This window comes from Haliaeetus leucocephalus, unplaced genomic scaffold (genome assembly GCF_000737465.1).
Source record: "Haliaeetus leucocephalus isolate CR32 unplaced genomic scaffold, Haliaeetus_leucocephalus-4.0 Scaffold1, whole genome shotgun sequence".
Lineage (NCBI taxonomy): Eukaryota > Metazoa > Chordata > Aves > Accipitriformes > Accipitridae > Haliaeetus > Haliaeetus leucocephalus.
Window position 1 is genome coordinate 22,544,644 of NW_010972437.1, and position 26,376 is coordinate 22,571,019.

The 26,376-nt window shown below is 42.7% G+C and overlaps 1 protein-coding gene across 1 annotated transcript in view; it reads right to left on the bottom strand.

The window, feature by feature from the left end:
* The window catches only part of SEMA5B (sema domain, seven thrombospondin repeats (type 1 and type 1-like), transmembrane domain (TM) and short cytoplasmic domain, (semaphorin) 5B), a 135,171-nt gene that overhangs the window by 90,303 nt on the left and 18,492 nt on the right, over positions 1-26,376 (bottom strand). The window contains exon 3 of the mRNA XM_010568773.1: positions 13,242-13,287. Within this exon, the coding sequence (XP_010567075.1) occupies positions 13,242-13,287 (46 nt within the window). The remainder of the gene's footprint in view (positions 1-13,241; positions 13,288-26,376) is intronic.

Genomic DNA, 26,376 nt, shown 5'->3' on the forward strand with positions numbered 1-26,376 from the left:
AGCGTGTTTTGTTGCCTGTTTTGGCTTGAAAAAAGGGGGCAGCGTGCAATTAAATAAATGTGCATGTGATTCAACTTATCCTATCAACATTCTTTTTCTGCTTGTGCACTTAAGCTTGGTGTAGTACAACCAAAAGGGAAAAAAGGCACTGGAAATCTTTAATTCAGTGAAAGATGCATTATTGAGACCAAATGAAAGCTTTGAGATTAATTAGCCAAGGCCAGTCTCATGCAAGCCAGAGAGATTGGGAAAGTTTTGCAAGGCAGGCTGAAAACAGAGATCCTGCCTGAGCCTGCCTCTACCACAGGAACTTAAGTGAAACCAGACTCTCCCTCCTGCTCTTCCCGATTTTAAAGTAATAGTTTTTGAGCTTCAAGAATATGGGCAAAAAATTCTAAATCCTCAGATAAAAAAGTTTCTTTGTACTTTCCCTATTCAGTTCAGCAGATGTATGTCTGAATTTGTTTCGCATACCTAGAGAAAGGATCCAGACTCCTGTTCCTAGACACCAGGATTTTGACCTGTACTGTGGAAGCACCTGGAATACTCAGCTGCACTCTGCTAGGCATTTCTGCTTAAAATTAAATGGCAATTCTTGCCCCAGTGAGCCTGAATCCTAGGGTGAAGGTGAAAGACAATGTGTGCCTGCAAAAAACAGGCAGAAAGAACAAGGGGGAGCAGTGAGATGTGTGATATTTGCAATCAGGGAGTACACATGGTGCACAGGCAAGTGTGGTACAAGCTTCCCGGGAAAGTTTTTGGCAACACACCTAGATTTTGACCTTTAGACTCTCTGGCTTCTATGGGGTTTGGTGCTTAGCATCACAAACTCTCAGAAAATGTCATTTCTGATAAATCACTAATAACCAAGAACAAGTAGGACCTTTCAGATCTTACCAGGCTGGGTTGGAAGAGGAAGTCAGTGATGAAAAGTCCCCCATGTTTCATAAAACAGATTTCGTGGTTGTTGTTTTTTTTTATTGTTCTATAGCTACACTGTGCATTACATATCTGCTTTCCTCTGCCAGGTGCCTAACGCTCTTAATAAGCTAATTACAGCCTTCTGCTTATTTCATGTCAAGCTTAACTCCCCAGTCTGAGCCTAGCCTGCAGTTCTGGCATGTTTTTTCCTTAATCTAAGACCATCTGTGCTCCATCAGCAAGGAACACTTAAATACAGAGAAAGTGAAGAACCAACAGTGTTGAATTCCCCATACTCTGCCCCCAACTCCTCTCCCCAGCATTTCCAATTAAGTGTGAAGCCAACATCCATCCAGTCCTAAATATGCTGGAAGGCTCTGAGCAGGCTACAGTTATCTACAGATGCAGCAACACTTTTCAGTGGTCAGTGGGGAAATGACAAGCCAGAAAGGACTTGAATCTCTCCATTTCTTTACATCAAAAGCTTCACATTTCAAATACCATCACATCACCAGCAACACGGGCAGCGGTTGCGTTCAGCACTTGCTCAGTGTAAATCAAATACTTGTCTCAGAGAAGCACAAGGAGTCAGTTTGAGAAAGAAGCGATGGGGCTGATTTTTCAAGAACCCAAAAATATTTCTCAAGTCTTTTGTTTGTTGCTGCAAAATGGAAGTGCACAACGGTTTAAATCAAAACTGGACTGCAACACTAGGGAAGGTGGCTCTGTGACCCTCTCCTGTCCCACCATCAAAAATTCAAGTGTTTCGAAGCCCTACTGTCCACCCGCCGCCCAGCCCAGCTGGATGCAGTCCCTGCCTGCTGCCACTGCAAGCGGCCAGAGCCCCACCACTGTGCGTAACATCAATCCACCTAGCTTCCTCCTAAGGCTGGGAAACAGATGCCTTCAGACTCCCTGCTTGGACTGTCACAGTTTGCCTTGCTTCTCCCTCCTCTTTTCAAACACCAGACGTCAGCACCTGATGCCGTAGTGAGCTCTGCCAAGCTTCATCTCAACAAGGAATTTATTTGCTCCTTCTCCTGCAAAGATGACTCTGATGCAGTGCCTTTTATTCCTTCCTCCCAGCTCCTCTGTTCTGTTCTCCAGTCTGCACTCTCCTGCCAACCCAGGATTTATTTTCCAATTTCCTTCAGTTTGAGTCCTGCCCTTACATTCCCCCTGCCACCTGGCTCTTCCCTCACCTCCCCTCCAGCACGTTTGCATTTGACCTTTACCAAGGTCAAAGATTCCACAAATGAGTTTTGAGAATATGCCTTGTAATTAAGATGAGGAAATACAAAACGATTCTCCAACAGGATTAATGTAGCATACTTCTTTGTGCTTCTTCTAACTCCTTTTTGGTGGTTTTCAATGCTTTCACATTTATCTTGTATTGAAAAGAAAAAAATATTTTTCTTTTTTCTGCCTTGTTCTTAAATCCTCAGTAACTGATCTCACAGCAAAAGCTACTAAATTTGTAACAATTATATTAGCCACATACATTTTTTCTCCTGTCACTGTGTTTACCGCTATTATATTTATGAACCATTGATCATTCCTTTCTGCCCCATGCATCAAAATCCTCTCCTCTTAGGCAACTGCAGTTTGTCTCTTAATACTCCCAGGCTAACTTAAGAACTTTTTTGTCATTCTTAATAAAGCTCAAATCACTTCTCTTTGAGCAACACTGCAGCCTATTCAAATGGCTGCAGCCCTGTTATTTCTTTTTCTTTACTTATATGGAATTAAACCACTCTCTTTCAAAGCTCTCAAAACCATACTTTGTCTCCTGTCTGAAGTGATTAATTAATAATTAAAATAATGTATGGAATTTAATCCACATTCCTGACACAAAAGTGTTTCCGATGAAAACATGTCTTTATTCACCCTCCCACCAAATTCTTTCCAAGCTGTTCTCTTAAAAAAAAAAAAATTACAGAATTATTTATACTTTAAGTATTCTTATCTGAAGGGATACATCTTTTTTGCATTTTTCCCCTACCAGACCCCAACTACTCTATTTTTACATTAAAAGGTTTTCATTTAAGAAGTTTAGAAAAAAGTAGCAAAAAATGGGTCCATTTTAAGCACGTGGAAAGGCTGAAGTTGCATAATTGCTTACCTAGAAAGCAGAGGTGAAGATAACAACTGCTTAATATTACATAGACTATGAATCAGAATGTAACAACCTTGCAGACTCACGATTAAGGCAAATTCCCTATATTTACAAGTGTATATCATCATGTATAATACTTAGGTCTTAAACAGAAAGCCATATATTTCAAAGCACTTCGAAAAGACAAGTATCATTATCTCAGCTTCACGTGTGGAGAAAGGAAAGCTCAGGCTGGAGATGGCTGGAAACTACCTTACCTCCCCGCAGCTCTCTAAAAGTGACGTAGCCAGTCCATGCTATCCAAACTCTCCTTATAGAGAATGGAGAGAAATATGTGATTTTTCTGCACAGTTTCTTCCACTGACTCCCCGTGCTTGGTCTCCCGAATCTCAGAATAGCTGAGTCTCTACTCAGTCACGTTACTGATAAAAATCTATGGGATAGATATAACCATGGTGTGGTAACTTTTAGATGAAAGAAGCATTTCAGTGGCAGTAGAATACCTGTAAGATCATTGTTCCTACTGACTGTTCAAGCTGTGGTAGCACCCAGCAACTCATTAATACCCCACAGCCACATCCCTCACCCTCCTCCAGCAGTACAACCCATCCTTCCTCTCCCATTAGCAGGCAACTCACAGCAGCTGCTGCCTGATGTTGCTTAGCTGGAGGTTTGCTCCTCCTCCTGCAGCCCTGAAGAAAGGCTTCTGAGCCTGAAAACTTGCCATCTTTCTCCAGTTAAGGTGGCTGGAGATACCATAGGCATAGTCAAGTTTGTGCTTGTTTATTCGCCTGTCCTCTTAGCACATGGGCTGTACTTTCCTTGAGCTCAGCCTGGGGAAGGCAGGTGAAACCTTGGAGGCCAAAGCTCTTTGAGGATCTTGAAGGACTCGGGGAAGCTGCACCTGCCGTGCTGAGACAGGATCGATGTCCTGTGGGAGTGATGAGCAAACTGTTCCCGTCTCTGCTCCCCAGCTCTGGGTCTCTGGAAACAGCCGTGCAGGCCATCTTAGTGACTCTGCTGTGTAGCTCCAGGCTCCAATAATCCCCTCGTATTAGTCATTCAGAACTGTTGCATTTAAAAGAAGCTGTAAAACACACATCAGCTGAACTGTTACTAACAGAGAAAAGTAGGATTATTTATCTAGGGAAAAAACGCAGGCACTGACATGAAATGTATTTACTACAAAATATTTCTTTTCTTTTTTTCTAAGAGCTCAATAGTTGGGTTTAAAGGAAACATATGAGGTCATTCAAGGGCCCTTTTAGAGGTGCAAATCAATAAACGGTGGGGTTTTTTTTAATGCTCTCATTATAAATGACTGGATGCTATCAGGGTCAAACTGAATCCTGTGCAGCGAGCCAGTGCAAGGGACGTGACTCATTTAGGTCTTTCTTAAGCTCTGTTCTGAGAATAAAATGTAGATACTTCTCTGTATTCTCAGTCTTAAAAAAACCCAAACTGCTGCATTTTTGCAGTAATTGGCCCAGATACTCCATTGTTCGTCTTGTAAGATGCAGTGCTTTGTGTTTTCAAGGACTTCTCTTACTTCTGACTTCCCAGCATGTGCAGCTCAGGTCCGATGCCAGGGACAGGTCCCAGGTAGAAAGAACACTTCACTGAGCTCACAGCCCTGAGAAGTGGCAAACAGCAGTGGGGTGCCAGGACATCTCCCCAGGCTCCAGCAGTTGGCAGCTCACCACCTCCACAAACCCAGGCCTGCTGAACGGGGGAGAGACTGCAGGAGGTATCACCTCCTCTCCAGGAGAGCATGACGCAGGAGCTGACTGCGTGAACCCTGCGCTCGGCGTGTGGAACTCAATAGGTCGCTGTCGCCACATCGACTGCTGTTAGCGAAGGTGCTGCATTAAACCCGTCCTGCGTTAGAGCCTTCACTAATGATTGCATCAGAGTGCCCTAATTGGGACAGAGGCAACTAGGAAACGCTTTCTGTGCCTTGTGGTAAGCCAGCATTTGCAGGTAAAGAATAAACCTCTCCCATGTCTGAAAATATCCCACATCCCTAAAGTAATAATAGCAAAAAAGCAGCATATATTTATATAAATCTCAGTTTATATAAATGTCAGTTTAGATAAGGTGTATCCTACAACAAGAGGCTGATCTGCCTCTCAGGAACATCCGCAGAGCTGGATTTGTTGACAGCAGCCGCAGATGAATGCACGTGTCAGGGCAGGGGACAGCCAGGGCGTAAGTACATGCAGATCCCCGAGAGCCTCCTGGCGCTGATGGAGTGGGAAGTAGCCCACAGAGAAAAAGGGCTAAATAGGCAAACTAAAATACATTTTGCAAAGATACAGAAGCAACATCAGTGACAAGAAATGAGAAGTCCAAGGGATTTTGTTTTTTATTATTGTCATTTTTTCCCCTCCCCTTTCTAAAGGATGTTTAATGGTCCTGACTGTAAGTTGCAAGGAATAAGAACATTAGTCTTCATTCCCTACACAAAAAAAGCCTGACAGGGTTTTATCAAATAAAGAGCCCAATATGCTACTGTTATCTGTAAGTGACTTCAGCAGCTAATTAAATTCAGTTTCTGAATCCTGCTCATAATGTTTGCTGACAAAGACCAAAACCCCTGGAGTAATTTTGGCTTTTAGGTGAGGTGAGACAGGGAAGGAGGGAATGACAACTAACAAATTACCCGGGAAAGCGGGCTGGCAATCCATGGCTGACAGGCATCACCCAAACCTCACTTCAGCCTGTGAGCGTAACAGGGTAGTTCCCCTCCAGATGTAAAGCAGCTCTGTGGCCTTCACTGACTCCAAGAAGGCTGCCCTGCTCTAATGCCAAGTCTGAATCCAAACAGGTATAGCTTCTGAACTTCCTATACATGCTATACAACCTTATGTATATGATCATTCTGTATGGGTACATATGTACGTATGCATAAATATATATATATATATAAGAACTTCCTATACCATGCCTAAATACTCACTTTAGAGGGCAATTACACTGATCACAACTACACAGTGCATTCTGAGCCAGTTTAGCAAATCTATGAACGCACATATTGAAACGTATTCTCACTCGGTAGAGCATGCAGACAATTCTCAAAGGAAAACTGGCATTTATTTAAAGCTAAACCTGGGCTTAAAAGCTTTGCTGGCTATAAATGGACTCCTGAGTTGGATTCTCTCAGACAGAGAGGATGTTGTGTTCAGAAATCACTCAATGCTACAGAGTGTGAGAAGAGATCTGCTTTCTCTGCTCTCTGAATTTCAGCTGATGAGTAACATCAGAACAAGGTTGGTTCCCAACAGCATATGCTGGAGCCTATTAAAGAGTAGAGTTCCCTGCAGCGAGGAGCTGGAGAAGTGTGTCCTTGGAGGATGAAGAGTGGCCTTCAGACATGGTCACCTCCAGTCTGACATGTCTTGTTTTCTTCCCCCATCTCCCACTCCAGGTAGAAATTTCTCCCCTCGATAAATCCTGGGAAGGGAGACCTGCACCTGAAAGCTGCAATCTAGCTCCTGATGAGTCATTTTAAGGAAGGGTGTATTCAGGGAGTACATTTTATTTGGGAACCTGAAACCATAAGAATAAAAAGCTGAATTTGCCAGAAAGTTTGTTCAGCCAATATATGCTTTATTATGGAATAGCTTTAAACCTCTAGGCTGAGAGTGAGAGGTTTTAGGTGCAGCTTTGGAAGGTGATTTATGAATAGATTTATATGTTAATCTGTTAATAAAAAATGTAGCGTACTGATAAAATATGTGACAATCACAACTCAGCTATGAGCCACATATTAAAGACTGCATCTGCTCTAGTAGAGGTTTTGATTATGTTTTTAAATGAGGGAACTGCATTGGCCTAAAAATAAAGAAATAAATGTTTTATCTAGAACTATGTGCCATATAATTCAAAGATGTATCTGGGAATCTGCAAGAAACAAATAATAAACTGCTTTTAAGAAAATTACTTCTGGCAAGTTAAGCTTATTCCTGAACATTTCAAACTGGAGTTCCTGTCAGGCAGCTCAGTGGTACATAAAGATAGGCACAGTATTCTCACTCTTTCCCAAAATTACTTCCCAAACTGGATTTTAAATTGGATGATAATCTTGACACTCCAACTAGACTGAAGAAATAAGTATCTTTAGCAAAGCTGGGCCAGCTTCTAAGCACCCATGGGTTTGCGCTGCATATCAATGCCTAGTTTTTTCGTGATTTTTGAAAGGGTATTTTGAAAAATGGGAACAGCTCTGTCTCAAGGACATTTCTGCAAGTAAATCTGAAATACAATACTTTTACCTCTTTTTATTGACAAAACTCACAGCACTTTATAAAGGAGTGCTATATCCCTATTTCACATGCAAGCAAACACCAGGCAGATAAATGGGGCAGATTAACCTTCCTTTAGGTGCCCACAGGCAGAGCCAGCAGTATGAATTTGGGCCTCCAAGCCCCATCTGGTGCCTATCCAGCATCTCTTGGGGATGTAAGACTGATCTTACAAAACTATTTGTAAGTTTTCTGATGAGCACCATGGTTTTGTGAACATATTCTGAATCCTTAAAATTTCCCAGTGAAGTATTTTCACGAGGAAAGATTACCTGAGTGACAATTTGTGCTGTAAACTATATTACTCTCTGCTCCCCATTGGTTTTGTTTATCATTTTATTCAACTATAGAGAGAAAAACGAAGTTAAACTCTGCCACCTCTCCTCACACTTTCCTACACTTGCAGAGCATGTTTCTCATCAGCACACATAAATGTGGCACTACTGAGCCCTAAGTAAGTAGAAAATAATGCATTTAATGCTCGGTTTGATTCAAAGTGCAAAATATGAAACCTGTTCCATTTGTTGCTATGTGACATATTGAGGACTGATAGGCAAGTTTTATTATTATTAACTATACTTTGTTGATACATACTGTTGATTTACCAGTGATTATGCCACAGAGCTAAAGATCCCTCCAGGGACTAGGAAGGAGGGAAGTGTGCCTTCAGGAGCAGCTGTGCAGTTTCAGACCTTCATCTCTGTAGGAGGGATGTTTCTGCTTCTCAGATTAAGGGAAGAAAAACTGGACTAAACCCCTCCTTACCAGAAATGCACTGGCTATGTAGCTGTAGTTCATCTGCTACAGCACCATATGGAAATGTTTTGTCCATATTTCAGGTTTGAAAAAATGCCCATTTCAAAGCCCCATGATATCAGCAGAAAGAAATTGATTTCAATAAGCTTCAGATCAAGCCTTAAGAGCTGATGCTGCCTAAGCACGTTGTTGACTTTAAGCTTGGGTTTAAGTCTTATGCCTCCAGTGGGACTGAGAAGTTCATCAAGTTTTGCCCTAGTGACTGGGTAACATTCTCCAAAGTGCCCACATTAATGTAGGTGCTCTTATTTATAAATTTGGAGCAAAATTTCAAAAGCACGTAAAGTCATGTGTTTTGTAGCATTTTCATGTTTTGCAGTGGGGTAATTGTAGGTCTGTAATTGGAGATCTAGATTCTGGCAGCCCAGGTGGTACTGGACAGGGTGTAAGTTCACAGGCATTCCTACCAAATTCAGCAACGTGACTACTGGGGAACTAACATGCTCTGTCTCTGAACTTAGCCCTCACTTAATTTTTTTGTCCTCAGGAAAAAAAAATATTAGATCGTTAATTAAAGCATATTTTAATCTCAAAATTTTTGTGTCTTTCTTAACAGATGAAATAACTTAAGTCTTCTAAATAGTTTTCCAATAGGTGCACCCATTCATTCTTTCATATACTGTTAAAATACAGTTTACTTTTAAGAAAGGGAACACATACAGACTCTTGAAGTATTTTAAATACTATTAACCTGTTATAACTGGTCAGCATAAAAACTTCACAGGGCTGGTTAGAAACTTTTTCACAAGAGATCCTCCATTAAAACAAATAATTCAAATCAAAACATTTTATAAAATTCTAACAGTTTCTATTAAACTTATCAGATGAGAGTCCAGAAGGGAACCTTGGATCCGGTGGGAAATTTTTGGTCACAAACATAAAGGAAAGGAAAGGAAAACAAAAAATATGCCCCAGACAAACCAGGTCAATCGCTTCAGATGAGAGAAATGCACATTCAAATCCTCTCCCGATGCTTCAGAAAATACTTGACCCAGAATATTTGCATCCCAAGTAACCATGTGTCTACCTCCTTCTCTTTCAGATTTTACAAAGATGTCAAAAAGTCATGTTTTCATCTCAGTGCGACAAGGTTGGAAATCTTGGCATCTTAAAAAGGTTGGAAAAATAATTTCCCACTCAGTTCAATTGAGAACTCTAAGTTCCAGGTAAAATCAGGGTGAACAGGGGGTAGGCACTGCACTGGGATTTATGAAATGCCTGCCAAGTAGCCTGCTTTTAATGCACACCAGAGAATAGCATTCCTTGCTAAGAAGTCCTAATCAGCATTGTGCATTTTTTAAAATTTGCTCAAAGGCTTATGTTTTTAAAATGACCCTTCCACCTACTCTATTAATTACAAACTCCAGCATAAAACTGACTTTTCTACAGCCTCACTGTGAAAGCTGAAGATTAGGAGCTAAAGTTGTTTCAGACCCATGCATAAATTAAACAGCGTATGCTCCAAGCACACATCATTTTAAAAACGTGTTCTATAAAATGTCTAATACTTAGAGCTTACAATGCATACAAGAGGACCATTTAAAGATGGAGATGAAACATGTTGCAGGGATTTTGTTTAAAAGAGATGCTAAAAGATTTAGAGAACAGTATCCATTTTAAAACTATGTTTCTTGACTGCTGCAAGAATTTGAATGCTACATGCCAAAGTTTCCAAAATTAACAGGTGCTTTTGGATACCTGACCTGGGGCATCTCAAGATGCTGATTTTCAGAAATTCTTTAACAATGATGTGCCTTAATTTTGGCAAGAAAAACAGATAGACAAAGTGACAAGTGATCCCCAAAATACCTTGGCCTCAATTTCCTTCTAGATATTGACATTCAGCCAAAAATGTTTCTCACAAAAAAAAATATTAACCAACACCAAAGTTTCTCAGGCAACTAAAAACTCATTTGGTGAAAGGTTTCTCAGGTGCCAAATGGGATTTCTGAAACAGATTTCAGAAACAGAGAGGGGAAAAAAAATCTCAGAGAAGTTGGGACATTTTGTTCTGCAGAGCAGGAAACAAGCTTGTTCTGCTTCAGTTTCTGCTCCACTCCACTCACTAGTTCCCATGTAAAAGCTCAGTGCTATGGTCTTGGAGAAACAACCTCAGTAGAACCAACAGAAAATTCAAAGTGAGAAGAAAACTTCGGCACATGGTAATTCTGCTGAGAGCTAAGAAAGTAAAATAAATTACCCCTTTATAATATGGTCCAACAGCTGACACATCCTAAAATCTACCTCTCTTCCTCCCCTCCCCTGAAATCTCAACTTTTCTATAGGGTAATCCTATCTTTTTACAGAGCTCTTATCCAGTAACTTGCCCATATAATGCTAAGTTTTGTCTTTTAATCTACTGCAATTCCAAGACAATAACTTCCTATCCAGACTACATGGAGTGGCTACGTGATACTCCAGTGTTCTTTGCTGTGGAGATTACAAAATTAAGTTCATACTAATGGCAGTCCCACACAGATTCAGGAGTAATACCATAACTTTAGCTTCTGGAACTGAAGATTCCTAAAATGTATTTTCAGGAGTGACAGTTTCACTAAACAATCCTTGAAGTTGATGGAGAACTCGTGCTCATTTTAATTGATTTTGCATTGGGCTTAAATGAAAGGCCTCCGCAGTCATTCAACAGGTAGAAGGAAAGAGTGCCTTCTTTTAAAGTCTGGGAGCTGAAAACCTTTCTAAAATCAGAGAGTAACGATATGGCTAACACTAGGTTTGTGATACGCAGTATTCATAAAGGGGATTACAATCCAGAAAAAGAAGAATTTATTCCCATTGGAAAGCAATGAATAAAGTAATGCTGTGATGAAAACCATTACAGCCTGCTCAATGGCAGGAAATACTCATTTTCTGGTTAAAGAACACATAACTTGTCAAGGAAAACATGCATTAGGTAGAGTGAGCTAGCAAATCTACCCATTACAGAATGAGAGACTAAAGTACTGAATTTGCTGTGCTAGCAAGCGGTGGCACGGGGGTATTGCTCCTGCAAGACGCTGTTGCCACCCTTGTTGAAAAGACAATTAAGAGTCATCTCCTTCACAGGAACGCCCTGGCCTCCTCTCCTTTCCATGACAGCTGTGGGGCTAAAATGTGCCCTTGCCTTTTCCCCACAGGGACAGAGCGGCCTAGGGATAGAGCTGATTGCACAAGACCACTCAGTGAAAAACAGCTTTAAACCTCACCTAACCCTGCTGTAGAGAGGTATATTCCTCACACTGCCAGGCTTTGCCTCACAACCAGCATATCCTGCTGTCTCTGTAGACTCCGCTCCTCATGTTTCTGCCCTCACCTCACTGAAGTACAGATGCAAGGGAGCAGACATCTGTTAACACAGTCCTGCACCTTGAAACAAATTTAGCACCACTGGCAACCTGAAGAGTAAGTAAGTCCCATAAGCAGAAATAAATCAGACCACAATCTCAAGATGAAAAACTATCCCCAAATCAGGCCTGACAAGATCCACACTGTATTTTACTTAGAAGCAAAGAGGAGGTACAAACCAACCCAAATTAGCATTGTGATTACTTCTTAAACTGCAGTAAAACTCACCCCCTATAGAACTAACTGCAAATTCCTTGCATTTCTTGTCTTGCGTTCTGATCCGATCTTTAAAATGATGCATGGCGAAGGGAAGGTGGGAGGGGGTGCCTCTAAGCCACATCATGTGCTTTATGGAGACAAGCCAAGCAGCTACTTAGGCAACCATTAGGTCGGGAAACAATCGCTTCCATCATTCCCAACACGTGTGTCAACATAATTCCATGCTCTCTTTGTCATGCAAAAAGTCTTGGCAAAGTGACCGGATACACCCAGAAAGCAGGAGCAAACTAAGCTCATTATGTTAACCGGAGATCCCACAGCATCCTCCAGTGCCATAGAAGGAGACTTCCCATGTTTTGCAGTGTAGGAAAGGAAACTCGCTGCACTGAAAAGCACCCAAGCCAAGCCTGGCTTCAGAAGTATATAAGGGAGATTCACAATTGGGTTTCATGGATGAGGATCCCTCGTCTGACAAGCACAAGAGGTAGCGTGATAACAGGCGTTACAGAAGGTATGACACCTCGCATAACTACAGAGACTTCCCTCTCCTGTGTGCTCGCTGGAAGCTGTCCAGCCATGCTAATGTGGCTCTGCAAAGGGAAACTACTGCCAAATGAGAGTATCGGCTTCTCTAACTCTATTGTTGTCATTGGTACCTCTGGACTTTGTTTTTGTTTTAAAGGAAGATTCAATGCATTTTACAACCATTAAACACGTTTTCTTCTCTGCAGCTGTACTTGTAACTTTTACTAACAGCAAAAGGCTTGTGCACATCGGAATGGCTGGCAATACCACTCTAATGGCTTCTTTGTGTGGTCAGGTACAGGAGGAAGGCCCTTCAATCTGTCTGAAAAATGGCAAATACATCTTTGGTGCTCTAGCAACTGTAGAAGATGGTAAGTATCCCGGAGCATAATTATTTGTTTATTTAAAGAAAACCAGTTGGGGTTTTCACTAACAATTTTTGCTGCATCTTCCAATTCCAGATTCAGTGCAGTAGGAGGAAAGTCCTAATGCTGCTGGATATTTGCAAGCCCTTTCAAACTTGAGCTGCTTTGCCTCCATTCTGCCATGGGTAACATATGTTTTTCAACCCATTTTGCCTCTTGAATGCTTGTTAGTCCAATCTTGGTTTTAGTAATGCATTCAGCAAAACACAGCTCCTCAGCATATGACATCTCCTCTAATGAAAGCCAAGGATTTCTGTTGATTGTTGTGTTTAAGCCTGTATCAGTCACACTATATGCTTTGTTCCTTAAGATGCCGTATTTTTGGCAGATCCCGTTACCACCCACTCAAGAATCAAGAGCAGAGAGTGCTGTCCAGATGGGTACGTGTAGAAGAGCCCTTCCCCCAGCATGATCACTGGAGTGGGAATAAGCATCTGGTTCTGACTTTGTCTTCTCCCTGCTCCATCACCCTGGGCAAATTTACACTATACAGCCTTCTGAAAATGTACATCAAATATTACAGGACATTCATTAGCAAGTCAAATAAAACAAAAGAGTAAAAAGTGAACATACCTGAATAAGAGAAACGTTGTGTAGACTAAGCCTGAAGAGGTAGTTCCTGCATGAACAAGCAGAAAAATTACAAACTGTTAGGCTACCAAAGAAGGAAGGGAAAAGTTATAAAAGCAAGTTATAGTTCTTGGTCATTCATTTCTACAAACAACAAGCTTTTCTTGGACTCCACTCCACAGAATGCAAAAATAGTTATATGCCTCTTGTTCACCAGTGTCTTCGTGAACCTCGTAACAAAGTTCTGAGCAGGTCTGGAGTAAAATATTCCAGAACGCATAATGAAGAGCCACAATGAAATCCCAACAACACAGGGACTGTTTGCAAACCCTCAAAGGGCTTTAGTTGAAGTCCTGTATGGGCTGCACTCATGTTTTTCTCTGCATTCTGAGAAAACTGGGGTTGGACAGAAGCCAGCTGGAGCAAAGCTGACTCCTGTAGTATGCTCCCCTCCAAGCCCGTCCCTGTGAGTGCTCCCATTCAGGACTTTGTGGAAAAGGAAGAAAAGAGGACAGATACTTCTCAGCAGAATCTCTCTGCACAGAAAAACAGCAGGGAAATCAAGGCAGTGACTGCAGATACTCCCAATCCTCCTGTCATTGTATCTCCACAGGCAAGGCAAGGGAATTCCTGACAGAAGTCACTGTAGCATGAGATACCGCACATCAGCTAAGCTCCTGTAACCCTCCTTCTGCATGTTCATATCCTGTCACAAATAGGAGGGAACACACATTTGCATGAACATCTATGGGTGAGGCTTAGTTAACAGGATTTATCTCACATTTTTACGTGCTAAGACAATGCAGTTACCAGGAATCAGCTGACATATTAAGCCATAGGACTTGATTGTGTGCTTGAGGGTTTTGGCCATGTCTCACTTCATATTTCTGCACCCCATCTGTCAGGGAGTCTAAAGAGCTGTGATCTTTTTCCAACATCCCTGTCACCACAATCTCCCAGAGAAGACACATTTATATTATACCAGGTGAACTATGTTTTTGGAGGTGGCTCTATTTAAATAGTAGAAAATACAGCTTTGATGATATAGCTTCATCTGCTCTAGAAGTGCCAGTATACTGACATTCCCCTGCCTAGTAAAAATGCATGTTCCAGTCTTAGGTCAGTGAAGTCAGAGAAATCAGCAGAAAGCTCCTACCTATAGTGATGAAAAGGTCCTAAAGACTCTTCTAAAGAGCCCTCTTTAGGGTCTGGAGTCAGCAGCACACTCTGCCCAAGCAAAGCAAGTAATTCAAACTTCGACATAAGAGAGATTCGTATTGGGTCACAATGACCACAAGGCTTGAGCAATTTTTCCTTCTTCTGTAATCTCTCACTTGTATATCACTGAAGTCATAATCATAGAGTTGCCTGTATACTTTGTCCCAGTTCTACAAATAAACCAAAAGGTCTCAACTGCTGCTGACTGTCAATAAAGAAGGATGGGAACAAGGATGATGGGGAACTCCGGAAGTCAAACTCCTGGTACCAGATCTTCAGTTGATGTAGCTCTGATTTGCACCACCCTATTGTATACTGGGACTGGTTACCCGGAGAAGAATGAGACCCATTAGCAATATTTGAACAAAATATATCAGTAATTATTATACCACCTGTAAGTACGCAGAGAAGTACACACATACAAAAAATCTCCATCTTCTCTCCTGGTCCTGTCACTGGAAATCCAGCAGTTCTTTTGTACAGTCTGAAACCCTATTCTGCCTCAAAGGGCTGCATTCTTTCCCAAGTAATTTGTTAACTCTTTAGCATCAGCTACAGACTTAAATATTATGTCCTGTGGGTGCATGCAGCAGACCAGAGGCACTAAGCTTACATACAGCTAAAATTTCAAAATGGAGATAAATTCTTGTCCAGTGACTGACCTGACAGCTCCCTTAGAAAAACACGTGCTACTCTCACCAAAATATTAATGCAACTCCAGGACATGAGATATCATGGAATAAGCCTTCTCCTGGAGAAGTTAAGCATGTCACTGGCCTCCAATCTTACAACACCCTAAGGAGAAAGTTCTCATAACTAGGGACTTGAAGTTGCTATCCTGTTGTTAAGCATGCTATTTAAATGCATTGATTTTGGAAGTCTTATAATGCAGATTTCAGCTCCTTGTTTTAGTCTTGTAAAAAGCTGGACAGTTTGACTGAGTAATATATTTTAATATTAGTTTTTTTTCCCTGATAGCACTGCAGAGCAAATTCAACCAAAATATCTTTAATGGAAGAGATGTATCTAAAGGACACAATTTTCATTGCACTCAGCCAAAACAGCTGCAGACAGGAATAGTGTCCATTTAAATAAAGCCAATCTCTGTCCTCTCAGTGACTGCTGTGTAGCACCTGGACAAAGCATTAGTGGTGAGATCACTCAGGTGGCTGAGACCTAAACCAGGCAGGAACATAGTACTAATGTGAATAGCACAATGATCTTCCAAAGGCTTCATACTAACCGCAGCTCTCAAAGCCTGACCTTGTGGCTTTCTTACAGGAGGGAGGGTTTCCCTACATTTTTCATCACTTGCCTCACCTGGTGTCTGCACAGCCACTGGCAGTTTCTTTTTGTTTGTTTGATCCTTCTCACATCTCATCAGCAGTAATATGAACACCGACCAGTAGGTAGACCAGGCTATCAATCAGAGACAACTCCAGACTGCAGTTGACCTGCCCAGCTAGAACTGACTAATTCTTAATTAATAACATGCTCTTTTAACCATACTTGTTCTGTAAAGCTATACCAGGAGTAAAAAGCCAAGGAGAAAGATCTGCTGAATAAGACAGTGCCATTTTTATGAATTGCATTTTAACTGCAATTTCAGTCCAAGAATGAGCAAGGTCTCTGAATGACAGGCATGGTTTATTGTACCTAGAATTGCCCCATTTGTGTCCTTTTTTCTGCTTGTGTTTGAAGTTATGTCTGTTTAATACCTTGCTGAACTATAATTTAAAGCAGCTGAAAGAGTAGGATTAAGAAATACATGAGAACACTGAGATCTCTGCATGAATGGATGAGCTGCCTCCTCGGTCTTTTTTTTTTCCTTTTTTTTTCTCCCATTTTGTCTTGTAAGTGAACACTGGTTAATTCCTTTCTCTCTTAAATTAAACCCATCTGGACTAGGCCAGAAGAGCGATTGCCTGGTGCAGCCAGCTATTCTAATAACCTCCTTCTCCTGTATAAAAAGCTAGTGCACAAACTTGGAGGGATAGGACAACCTTCTTACTCACCTTCTGTCCTAAAAGGTCATGCAACTTCACTCTGTGGTATTAAAACATGAGCTTTGTTTCATCCCAGAGTTGGCTGCATTTCAGCCATCTCCAGAGCAAGTGACTACACCCCTCTAAGTACTCTGGGACAAATGATATTATACACATTAAAAGGTGCCTCAAACTGCTAATTATTATTACTACTAACCTGATTATTCGTGAACATCAGAGCATTTCTGAAAACGCCCATTTTAAACAGTAACACCCTGAAGTCTCAGCCACGACTGTGGTTTTGTTGCGTTAAGACACAGAGTGGGTTTACGGTGATTCCTCTGGAGACTGATTCACAGCAGATGCCTATTTAAACAACCTGAGGGTGGATTCTCTGTCACCTCCGATTGCAGGAGGATATTATCCCCCAGCTCAGATATATGAAGTTAGCTGCTGTAAAGACCCTCCTGCTCCATACAACCTAGTCTTGAAGAATTTACTATCTAAATATATACAGAAGACTGAAAAAGAAACACCATTCTCATTTAAATTTAAAGCATAGATTGAGCAATTTAGCCAACATCACAGAGCATATCTGCAGTACAACCATGAGCTGATCTCCTGGTGCATTAGTCTGTGCCCTGGTTAGGAGAATAAATTGCCCTCAATGTTGGGGCCCAGCATGTAAACCTGTGCTGAAGTGCCATTTACACTCATGGAAATTGGGTAGATGTTGAATTACTTTCCTGAACTGGGCCCTCTATACTAGTCTGCATATGAACAGAGCCAAGCTGCAGTATAAATCCTGTCAATGAAAGTATTTGTTAATTGGCTTCATAATTTGTATTTGGCTGCCTCGTAAAATGATTAAGTGCTCACTGTGCCTGGTACCACAAAGCATACGTACCAGAAGAGCAAGAGAGCAGCTGAGATGTGTTTCAAGAAAGGGTGGAAGAATATATCCACTTAAATCTACTTGCCATGACATTCCCAAGTTAAAGCTGCTTATTAAGTGTTTATTTCACATAGCCAAGCGCACCTCGGATGAACTTTGTAACTTGATGCCCATGCACTTGTTCACACATTGCCTGGCCTTGAAACAATTTACAGTGAAGGCAAAGTACTTCCTCTAGGATGCCACTGAGCAACAGAGCTACAAGACAAATTAAGCCGTTCCAATGGGAAGCCACATAACAAGAATGCTTGAATAATAGCAGAGACCCTTCCTCTCAGGAATTCTGAAATTATAAGGGTTGCAATGTGCTTCAGACACTCATTCAGGCCTCTTCTTCAGTGCTTCTTTTCAGGCACTACATCTGTCAGCACTGTGCTGGCTGATTAAAAGGTGCTTCCTTCTAATTAAAAGAGAGCACGCTTTTCAGTTCTGCTGTGGTAGATCAGGAGGAACATCTCTGCAGTCGATGGACTGAACAGGTGTAAATGAAAGGCTATTCTAGCTTCAGATTCTTTTTTCTATTTAAATGAGAGAGGTTTGTTCTCATTTCCCAACTCTGTCCCCCTCCACGCACACTAAGCAGGTAAGATAATCTCTCCGTGCTTCAGAACAACCCCTGCTAGCAACTCAGGAGCCATGAGATCCCTAATGCTGACCATGACCAGAACCTCTCAGGACTTTGACACACACACACAGACCAACAATATGCTGCCTTATCTCAGCTGGTCTGTATCACTACAAGACAAGTACAACTGCTCGCATGTTGCTACTTGCCTGCACCTTAGAGTAGACGTGAGAAGCTCACCCTTCCCTCATTACATGGCAGGCTATCTCAAGCCCCCTCTTTTTGTACTCAGACAATTACCCTGCAAGTAGAAACAAAGCCAACAGAAGCTGATAATAATGTTTGATCATGCAAAAAAAAAATACATTTAGGGAAAGCTGAAGAGAACTGAGTGAAGAGTTGCTCTCCCTTTGGGGAGCTTTTATTGCACTGAAACAGGCATCCAACACAGCCCAGGTGAGGTACTGGAGTCTCAAGTAGGCTCGTGGTGCTCTGGGAAGGCATTCCCCATGCGAATAGAATAGAATAGAATAGAAAAGAATATTTCCATTGGACAGGACCTACAATGATAATCTAGTCCAACTGCCTGACCAATTCAAAGCTGACCAAAAGTTAAAGCATGTTATTAAGGACATTGTCCAAATGCCTCTTAGAAGACTGACAGGCTCGGGGCATCGACCACCTCTCTAAGAAGCCTGTTCCAGTGTTTGACCACCCTGTCAGTAAATAAATGTTTCCTAACGTCCAGTCTACACCTCCCCTGGCACAGCTTTGAACCATTCCTACGTGTCCTATCACTGGACACCAGGGAGAAGAGACCAGCACTTCCCTCTCTGCTTCACCTCCTCAGGGGGGGGATTGTGCTGCAATCAGGAGCCAGGTCTGCAAGAGGGACTCACAACTGTTACAACTTAGATAATAAGAAAAATAATTAACAGAATAGGGTCCTTTGGGCGATACGAAAGAAGACACAGAATTATGCACGTGACAAACCTAATGCTCCCTTCTGGCACTCCTGGAAGCCACGCACTGGGGCTGAGCCTTGGGCTAGAAGCCAGCAAGTCCTGTCAGCTCTTCCTATCTTTGCTCCTGGCAGCCTTAGATATACTGTGTACTTCCACAGTACATGACAAACACAGCTTAGTCATGCTTCACGACTCCCTGGGAACTGGTTAGTATCATTCCCCTCTTATACTAATGGAGAAAATGAGCCAGAGAAAGGTTAAATGACCTTCTCCAAAGCACACAGCAAGTCAGTGACGGAACTGAGATCAGACCCCAGGGCTCTTGGCTACTAAATCTCATGCTAGATTAACGCACAGTGCCTCTGCGCAGGTCCAGCTGTGGCTGAACTTTTCAGATGGTTATCCACATTTCTGAACTAGCCAACCATCCCAAGAAACCTAGCTCCTGAAGGATGATTCTGGCCTTTGTTCTCACAAGGAGTTAATTATATGCCTGCTCCGGAGTGTGATGTGATGATCCGTTTGCAAATGCTACTCCAGTGATTCATCTGAAGGGCCTAGCATACACATGCTGGAGAAAAGGTGGAGAGCTACCATCTCCCTTACAAGCTGGATCCTTATTCACCAGTAATTTTGTTTCTATTGAAGAAAAACTTGTCCTCTACATCATTCTTCCTTAAAAATCAATAGATGTTCAAAAGAGAACCATACTAAATGGCATACAGTAATATGATGCAGTTGCTGTATGAGCAATTGCTTTTCCTAAAGCAACATATCTCAGTGATAAATCCAGCCAGAGCTAGAGGAGCATCCTCTTAGAAGAGGCTCCTTATGCAGGCAGCATATCATTCTGACTAAGCAGCTTCCAAATTAAGCCAGGGTTCCAGCTATTGTTTCTGGGTTGCCACTGAGGCCCATTTAGTACTTCTCACTGGAGACAAGGTTGAAAATCAAATCCTCTATATTCCAGTCAATGGAGGACAACTACCATCAGCTTTAACAGCGCAGGGCGCAAGGCACAGACCTGCTCAGGCTCGATGCTGTATACTCAGGGCCAGTTCTAGGAAGAGCCAAAAGAGGCAGATGCTTATAGCTGCAGAGCATGCAGGACAACAGCAAAGCTCTGGCACCTTGGACTATACCAATATGCAGAAATCTAGGCAGATGGCTGCTGCTGTGGGAGGGAGATGCAGGAAGGGGATCGGCCCTTGGATCGACAGCCATGTCCCCTCTTCCATCGGCTCACAAGGGGAGCAGCAAGCTGGCTCTGGTGTCTCTGGCCCTTCTCTTTTCCCAAGGCAGGAGAGGCAAAGCCTCACTCCAATGTGATCCCACCTCCTTGGGGGTGACAGTGTTTGCTACGCTCCTGAGACACCTTGAACCAGCTGTTTTCTGGAGCGTAGCCATATGTACACACTTCAGAGAATGAGGAGCGGGATTTTTTTGGTAATATTGTTTGAACATTTCCCTTTTTTTTTTTTTGGTTACATTTCCCTCCCTCTGTTTCACTAGATGAGTTTCTTCAAAACCTCAGAGATGGAAACTGAGCCAAATTTTCAAAACTCATGTGTGGGTTTGTTCCTATTTTCCTGGAAGAGTAAGTCCATCTCTCAGACCATCACGTATTATCCCACATGCCAGCTTAAGCCTCCCTTGACATGCAGCTGACAGCTCTTCTCTCCCCCTCTCATCTAGTTGGCAGAGTCACAGAGCACTTACAGTACCTTGATATGGCCCCAAGCCGCATGGGGACCTTTGATCTCCTATTTGCCCATCACTTTTAGTTGTGCTTTCAGTAAGTCATACTGTAAAATTCCTCTTCTTCTGATGCACTGATTATTGTTCAAATATTCCCTGCCAGCCCCGCTACCTGCCTACTTAGGCTGATAAACGTGCTCAGTTCTGTCAGGCTTTCCTCAAACTCTGGATGAGTTCAACATGACTTGTATGCAAATACTGATAGAGTTGGCTGGTGAGCTTAAGTTATTGCCAGCCAATGTCTTCTCTTTGCTGTGGTTTTTATACCTTTGCAGTGGCACAGAACAGTAGGCTTAGCACCTAAACATCTGGATATAAAGTGATATGCAAGTCACTGTGGTAAGCTCTGCCATATAAAACTGACATATCACCAACTTACCCAGAGCAAGAGAGAGCATTTTTCAGTAATGCCAAAGGAAACGGCTCTGCAGGCCCATCCTGTGATGCTGTGAAACACATTAGGTCCAAGCCTCCAAGGCTTTTGCCAAAATATCCTGACCTTGTGTTTGCTCTCACCCCACTCTCTGAAATACAGTCTTCAAACTTAATTATTCTCAGTGTGTTACTAAAGGAAGTGAGCCTCTCATGGGTGGCTGCTTTTGTGATGGGGTATCACCAATTTCCATTTTATCTGGAATATGAAATTTTTCCAGTCAGGCCTGCAATTCACTGTGTAAGGATGCTTCCTATCAGCCTGCGTTGCGCCAGGATTGCCTTTCACGCAGCACTGGCTGCGCAGGCACTGGCCATGACTCAGCCGAAAGCCTGGTTCCTCTGCTGATGAGCAAAAGCACATGGACTACCACATCCGTGAGGTCATTTGCAGAGAGGAAGATGGTATTGCCTCGCAGGTGATTTGAAGGACCAACTGTTTTCTCTGCCAACAAAGATGACAGACCAGAGACTGCCACTGCCTCGCTCTCTTCTCCATGTACAACATCTGGGGCAAAGCTGCTCTTTGCTCCTACAGCTGCGGCTCCTTCTGTGCATTGGTCCGGCCCAGCAACCTGACAGTGCTGCAGCATAGCATTTTATTTGATTCATTTATTCTGAGTTAATTAAAATTCACGTTCTGTGCTCGAGAAAATGCACACATTTTAACTAAGAAAAAAATTACACTTTGAACAAAATTTGGGCCAGGCTCCAAAGTTCCCAGAATCCCATAATTACAAAAATTGTCCTTCCATCGTTTCCTGTCCACACCTCTTCCCCTCCTCCCCAAGGGCTATAAGCCAGGGACAGCACAGATTTGGGGTATGGCAAATTCAAACTCCTTGCAGACCAGCAGAGGAAAGCAAACTCTATAGGTAAGAACCAAAACCCCAGTGGGGCTCCACCCCTTCACACCCCACAGGGGCTGAGCTGACCTCACCTGGCACAGTATCAGAGAGGAAAATCTCCCTCTGAACTACCCCAGGCTCAATCAGAGAGGTTAAAACCTGCACTTTAAATCACACTTTTGTTCCCTGTGAAAAGAAGCTGTGCACCCCCCGTTACAGATTTAACTAGCTGCAATGTCTAATCACAGATTTCTTACCTTCATCATATTCTTTACCATATAGGTCAGGCAGCTTCTTTAAAAAAAATCAGTGGTCCTTTGAAAGTTTCTGTTAATTTCAGAGACTGATTCTCCCTTTTCTTCTCACATCACCATGTTATCTGCCCCCCCTCCAGCCCTCAATACAAGGATGCAACTTTAATTAGAGCATTCTTTTGTCTGATAGGAAAAATCACAGTGAGAAAGGATGGTATTTGTTTTTCTAGGCTTCTCTGCAGCAGCGCTTTTAGCTACCCTCCTACGATCTGGATATAATCAAAAACATTATCATGCTCTTTGCTTGCTCACGTCCTCATTAATACCTCAACTGGCAAGGTAATTTCTCAGCCAAACGTGACTTAGTAGGGGGTAAAGCTGGCATAAGACAGTGCGATACCAATGCAAGCCATCAGAAATGGCAGTAACTCAGCTCAGTCAATTTGTCTCAGAGAAGTAGAGTCAAATCATGGAGTCAGGGACAAATGGCATGTCATTCCTGGCTGATAACAGGACAAGCCTGCGGACTATTTAACCTTTGGCTATGCCCATGTGGTCGTGGCCAATGGTAACTTGTTTGCATGTTAGTCTCTCCATGTTGTATGAGAGACAACTTTTTCAGCCACGCTGAAGCCCCACTGTCCCAGTGTTAGCATATGGGACTCACAGACTTTAATGAGCATTTTGAAGACTTACATCTTCTTTGGAGATGCAAGGCTGAGGGCAAGTGATTAAACTACCAGGTGGAAATACAACAGTAAAGGGTCCAAATCTCACCTCTGCCACATGTTTTCTGTGAGTCCATAGAAGAGCTTTGACTATGTCCACATTACCCAAGTGCAGAGACCTCTGAGGTTGTGCAGACTTTGACTGGAACCTTCAGAAAGCGTAATCTCGCTGCAGGAGTACCTGTGTTAGGTGCAGCACTGCACTACCTTTCAGATCTACTATAAACTCACGTCTCAGCATCACAGGGCAGGCTGGCTCTCTTCATCCCTCTGGGCCTCACAGAAGCCCTGTGGTGAGGGGCCCTGATCATTTGGCAACAGAAAGTACTCTGACAGAGTTTAGACCCAAAGCTGATATTCTGAATCTATGGATCAACTCTGACCTGACTTCTGCCACTGAACTTCCTGGTTTGCAAAATGCTTTTTGCCCAGGCAACATAATCTGCAGAGACTTACTCTCTTCAGGGTTCAGTGGCAGTCCAGATCTGGACAGGATTGAAGGTGCCCAAGGGTAAGAGTGATATTTTCCAAGCAGCGCAGGTTTTGAGAGTTTTACTGCAGTGCTCTGGAGCTTTCAGCCAAGCAGGCAGGAAAGAGCCTATGTTCAGCCAGAAATCTGCATGAAACCTGGTGTCTGACAGACTAATCTATCATACACAGGAGACTTTCAATAAACTCAAGGTGTCAAACCTGCTGGTTGAGGGTCCTGGAGTATATTTACAATTTGCCATATTTCTGCAAGCTGCAACTTGAAGCAACTCTTTTGGGACATCAGTCACTCCATTCAGTCTTCAGCTCCTAAACTTGCATGATCCAGAGCTGTTTTAATGCTTATACAGCCAGGAGCAATAATAGCCAAGAAGGGGTGCACCCAGGCTGCTGTGCTCCCCCTAAAACAACCCTTGAAAGTTCATAGAGCACCTTCCCTGTTGCCCAAACTAACCGTATCTTCTTTCTTGCGCCTATCTATTCGGCATTAACAGGCACATTCAGTTCAGCTCTAAATCAAGTATGAAAATCACACCCATCAAAGTGTCCAGACTTGCATCACCAGCAGCTTAGTAGCTTTACGTTTATTGCAGAGAAGTCTGGCAGACCAGAATGACGTGCACTTTACTTGCCAGTTTTGAGTCCCTTGATGCAGCCTTTGCTCGCTACCCTCTACCTCTGGGCTCTTCCTGGTAATGACTATTTGTGGCAAGGGCTCCTGAGCTGCAGCTCCCTGTCCGACAGCCATGAGAGACGATCCTTTCCCATCTCCTGATGGAGCTGACGGCCCTCTTGGCTGGCAGAACTATGAGGACTTCTGGTCATGACGCTTTCTGGCTGCTTTTCTACGGTAACACCTCCACTCCCTGCAAATGGCCAACCCTCGTAGCCATGCCTCTCACATCCGCAGCCCCAGCAGGCTACTGCCCCGAGCTGACACCCCCGCAGTTTCCTTCTGGGAAAAGTCAAATGTTTCCCTTAGAGCTTCCCAGCCACTCTCTGTGCAGCCATTTGTTTGGGTAACATCCTCCTGTTGTCCAAGCTGTTTCCCTTCAGCTTGCTGCCGTGCCAGATTGTCACACGGTGTCTCAACCATCCTCCTTTAAACTTTTTATGTTCTCCTCGCCAGGGAGCTCTTGTGAAACATGCTTTTTGGCTTGACTCCAAGCAGGGTCTTTCATATCATCATTTCTTTGCTGGCTCCTGTCTCTGCCCAGCCAGTAATGAGATAGTCCCAAGGAGTAAGGCACCTGGAGGAGGTGGGATATCACAGCTACACTATGTACCTCCTCCACAAAACCAACACTCCCCGGGGACTGGGCACCCTGCCTACAGCACAGGTGAGAGAACAGAGCACACCTTCTCCAACATGCAGATGAAATCTCTGCCGTGGGGATGGGAGAAGGCCAGCATGCCTCTGCTACAGACAGGGAAGGGAAGGAGGGAGGAGTAAGGGCAAAGGAAGAACGTTGGAGAGGTGAGCTGGCTTCCTCCTGCCCCACCACCATCACCTCTGGCATCCCCATCACAGCACGGGCACACTGGCATAGGCAAAGGGTCTGCAGCTGTCTGGCTGCCAGGCAGGCTGCTGCTCTCCATGGCTACTGACTCTGTCTAGATCTGACCCTGAGCTACAGCAAGCAGATACTATCAATTCAAACAGTTTCATCTTTTAAGTCTCCACTTTTTAACACGGGTCTCTTTTGCTTGCCCATCGAGTTAGGAAATTCAGCTTATCTCCTTTGTTAAACCATTTATTATACAGCGGCTCATTCAAGCTGTTCTTCCCAGTCCATTCACCAGCTGTATTACTGACAAAAGAGCAGTGTCCCAGTCTCCTAGCCTTTGTTCTGGTACCAGAATAATCTCCTCTGTGGCTCTTCTGCCATGGCGGCATATATACAACTTGTGGCTATAATTCAAAACTATAGCTCATTATGTGACACTAATCTGCAAGAAACTGCCACCCATTTCCTCACCATTACTCTTTGATTTCAGATGTTTAGGTAGAGCAAATAGACCCTCAGCTAATAAAAGCAAACTGCTCGCTAGGAATGCTATATAGCAGACTTAAATCTGAAATCTAATAATGGGAAAGAGATTGAAAGTAAAGACAATAAGCATTCCAGATCGTGCTGTTAGAGAGGGATGGAAGTTTCTACATAGTCAAGGCTGCAATCAGTTTCCATTTCAGCTCCTTTATTGGCTTTGACTTGGAAGTTTTCTCAGGTCTGAAAAATTCAAGGCTTATTCTTGATGAAAAGAAGAAAGTGTTTTGCAAAAAGGCAGGACAATTGGACAAAAATGGCATTGCTGATAGCTAGCACAGAAAAAGCAGGATTCAAGTTCCCAAAAATCATCAGTTTTTTAATGCATGGGGGGATTTATGTGTCTTGTTTTTTGAGCTGTTCAGATCATATTTTCAAGTTTTTTTCTCAGTAATAATGAGGTCTAGAAAATTGTTTTTCCTCCCATTAAAATAAGCTCAAAGAGTAATCACATGTGCTCAAGAGCTGAAAAAAGCAGCAAATATTTCAAAACAATCACTCATTCACAGAAGAAAAACAGTACATTAAAACACTAACACTACATTTAAAACAAAAACAAAACATGCAAACTACAAGTCAAAATGAAGGTTATGAATTTTTGAAATGTGTGTTTTTATACTTAATGAAATGTGGCTCATAATATGGGTAGTGTGAGATTTACAATGTTCTAAACTATTCATATCCTTACTTGCAAGTGTTTGGATTTTACAAATGATGTGACAAGTAAATACGTTGCTTAGAAACCATGGTGGGCTTTTGAAACTAATTCTTTTGTTTCTGGGATTTTGACTTGGCAGGTGTTTGGTGCAGTGGAGTTATCAGGCTCCTCTGGTTTGCACTCAGACAGCACCAGTCACTTGGGGAGGGCTCTCAGATAAGGATAAAGCTTAAAA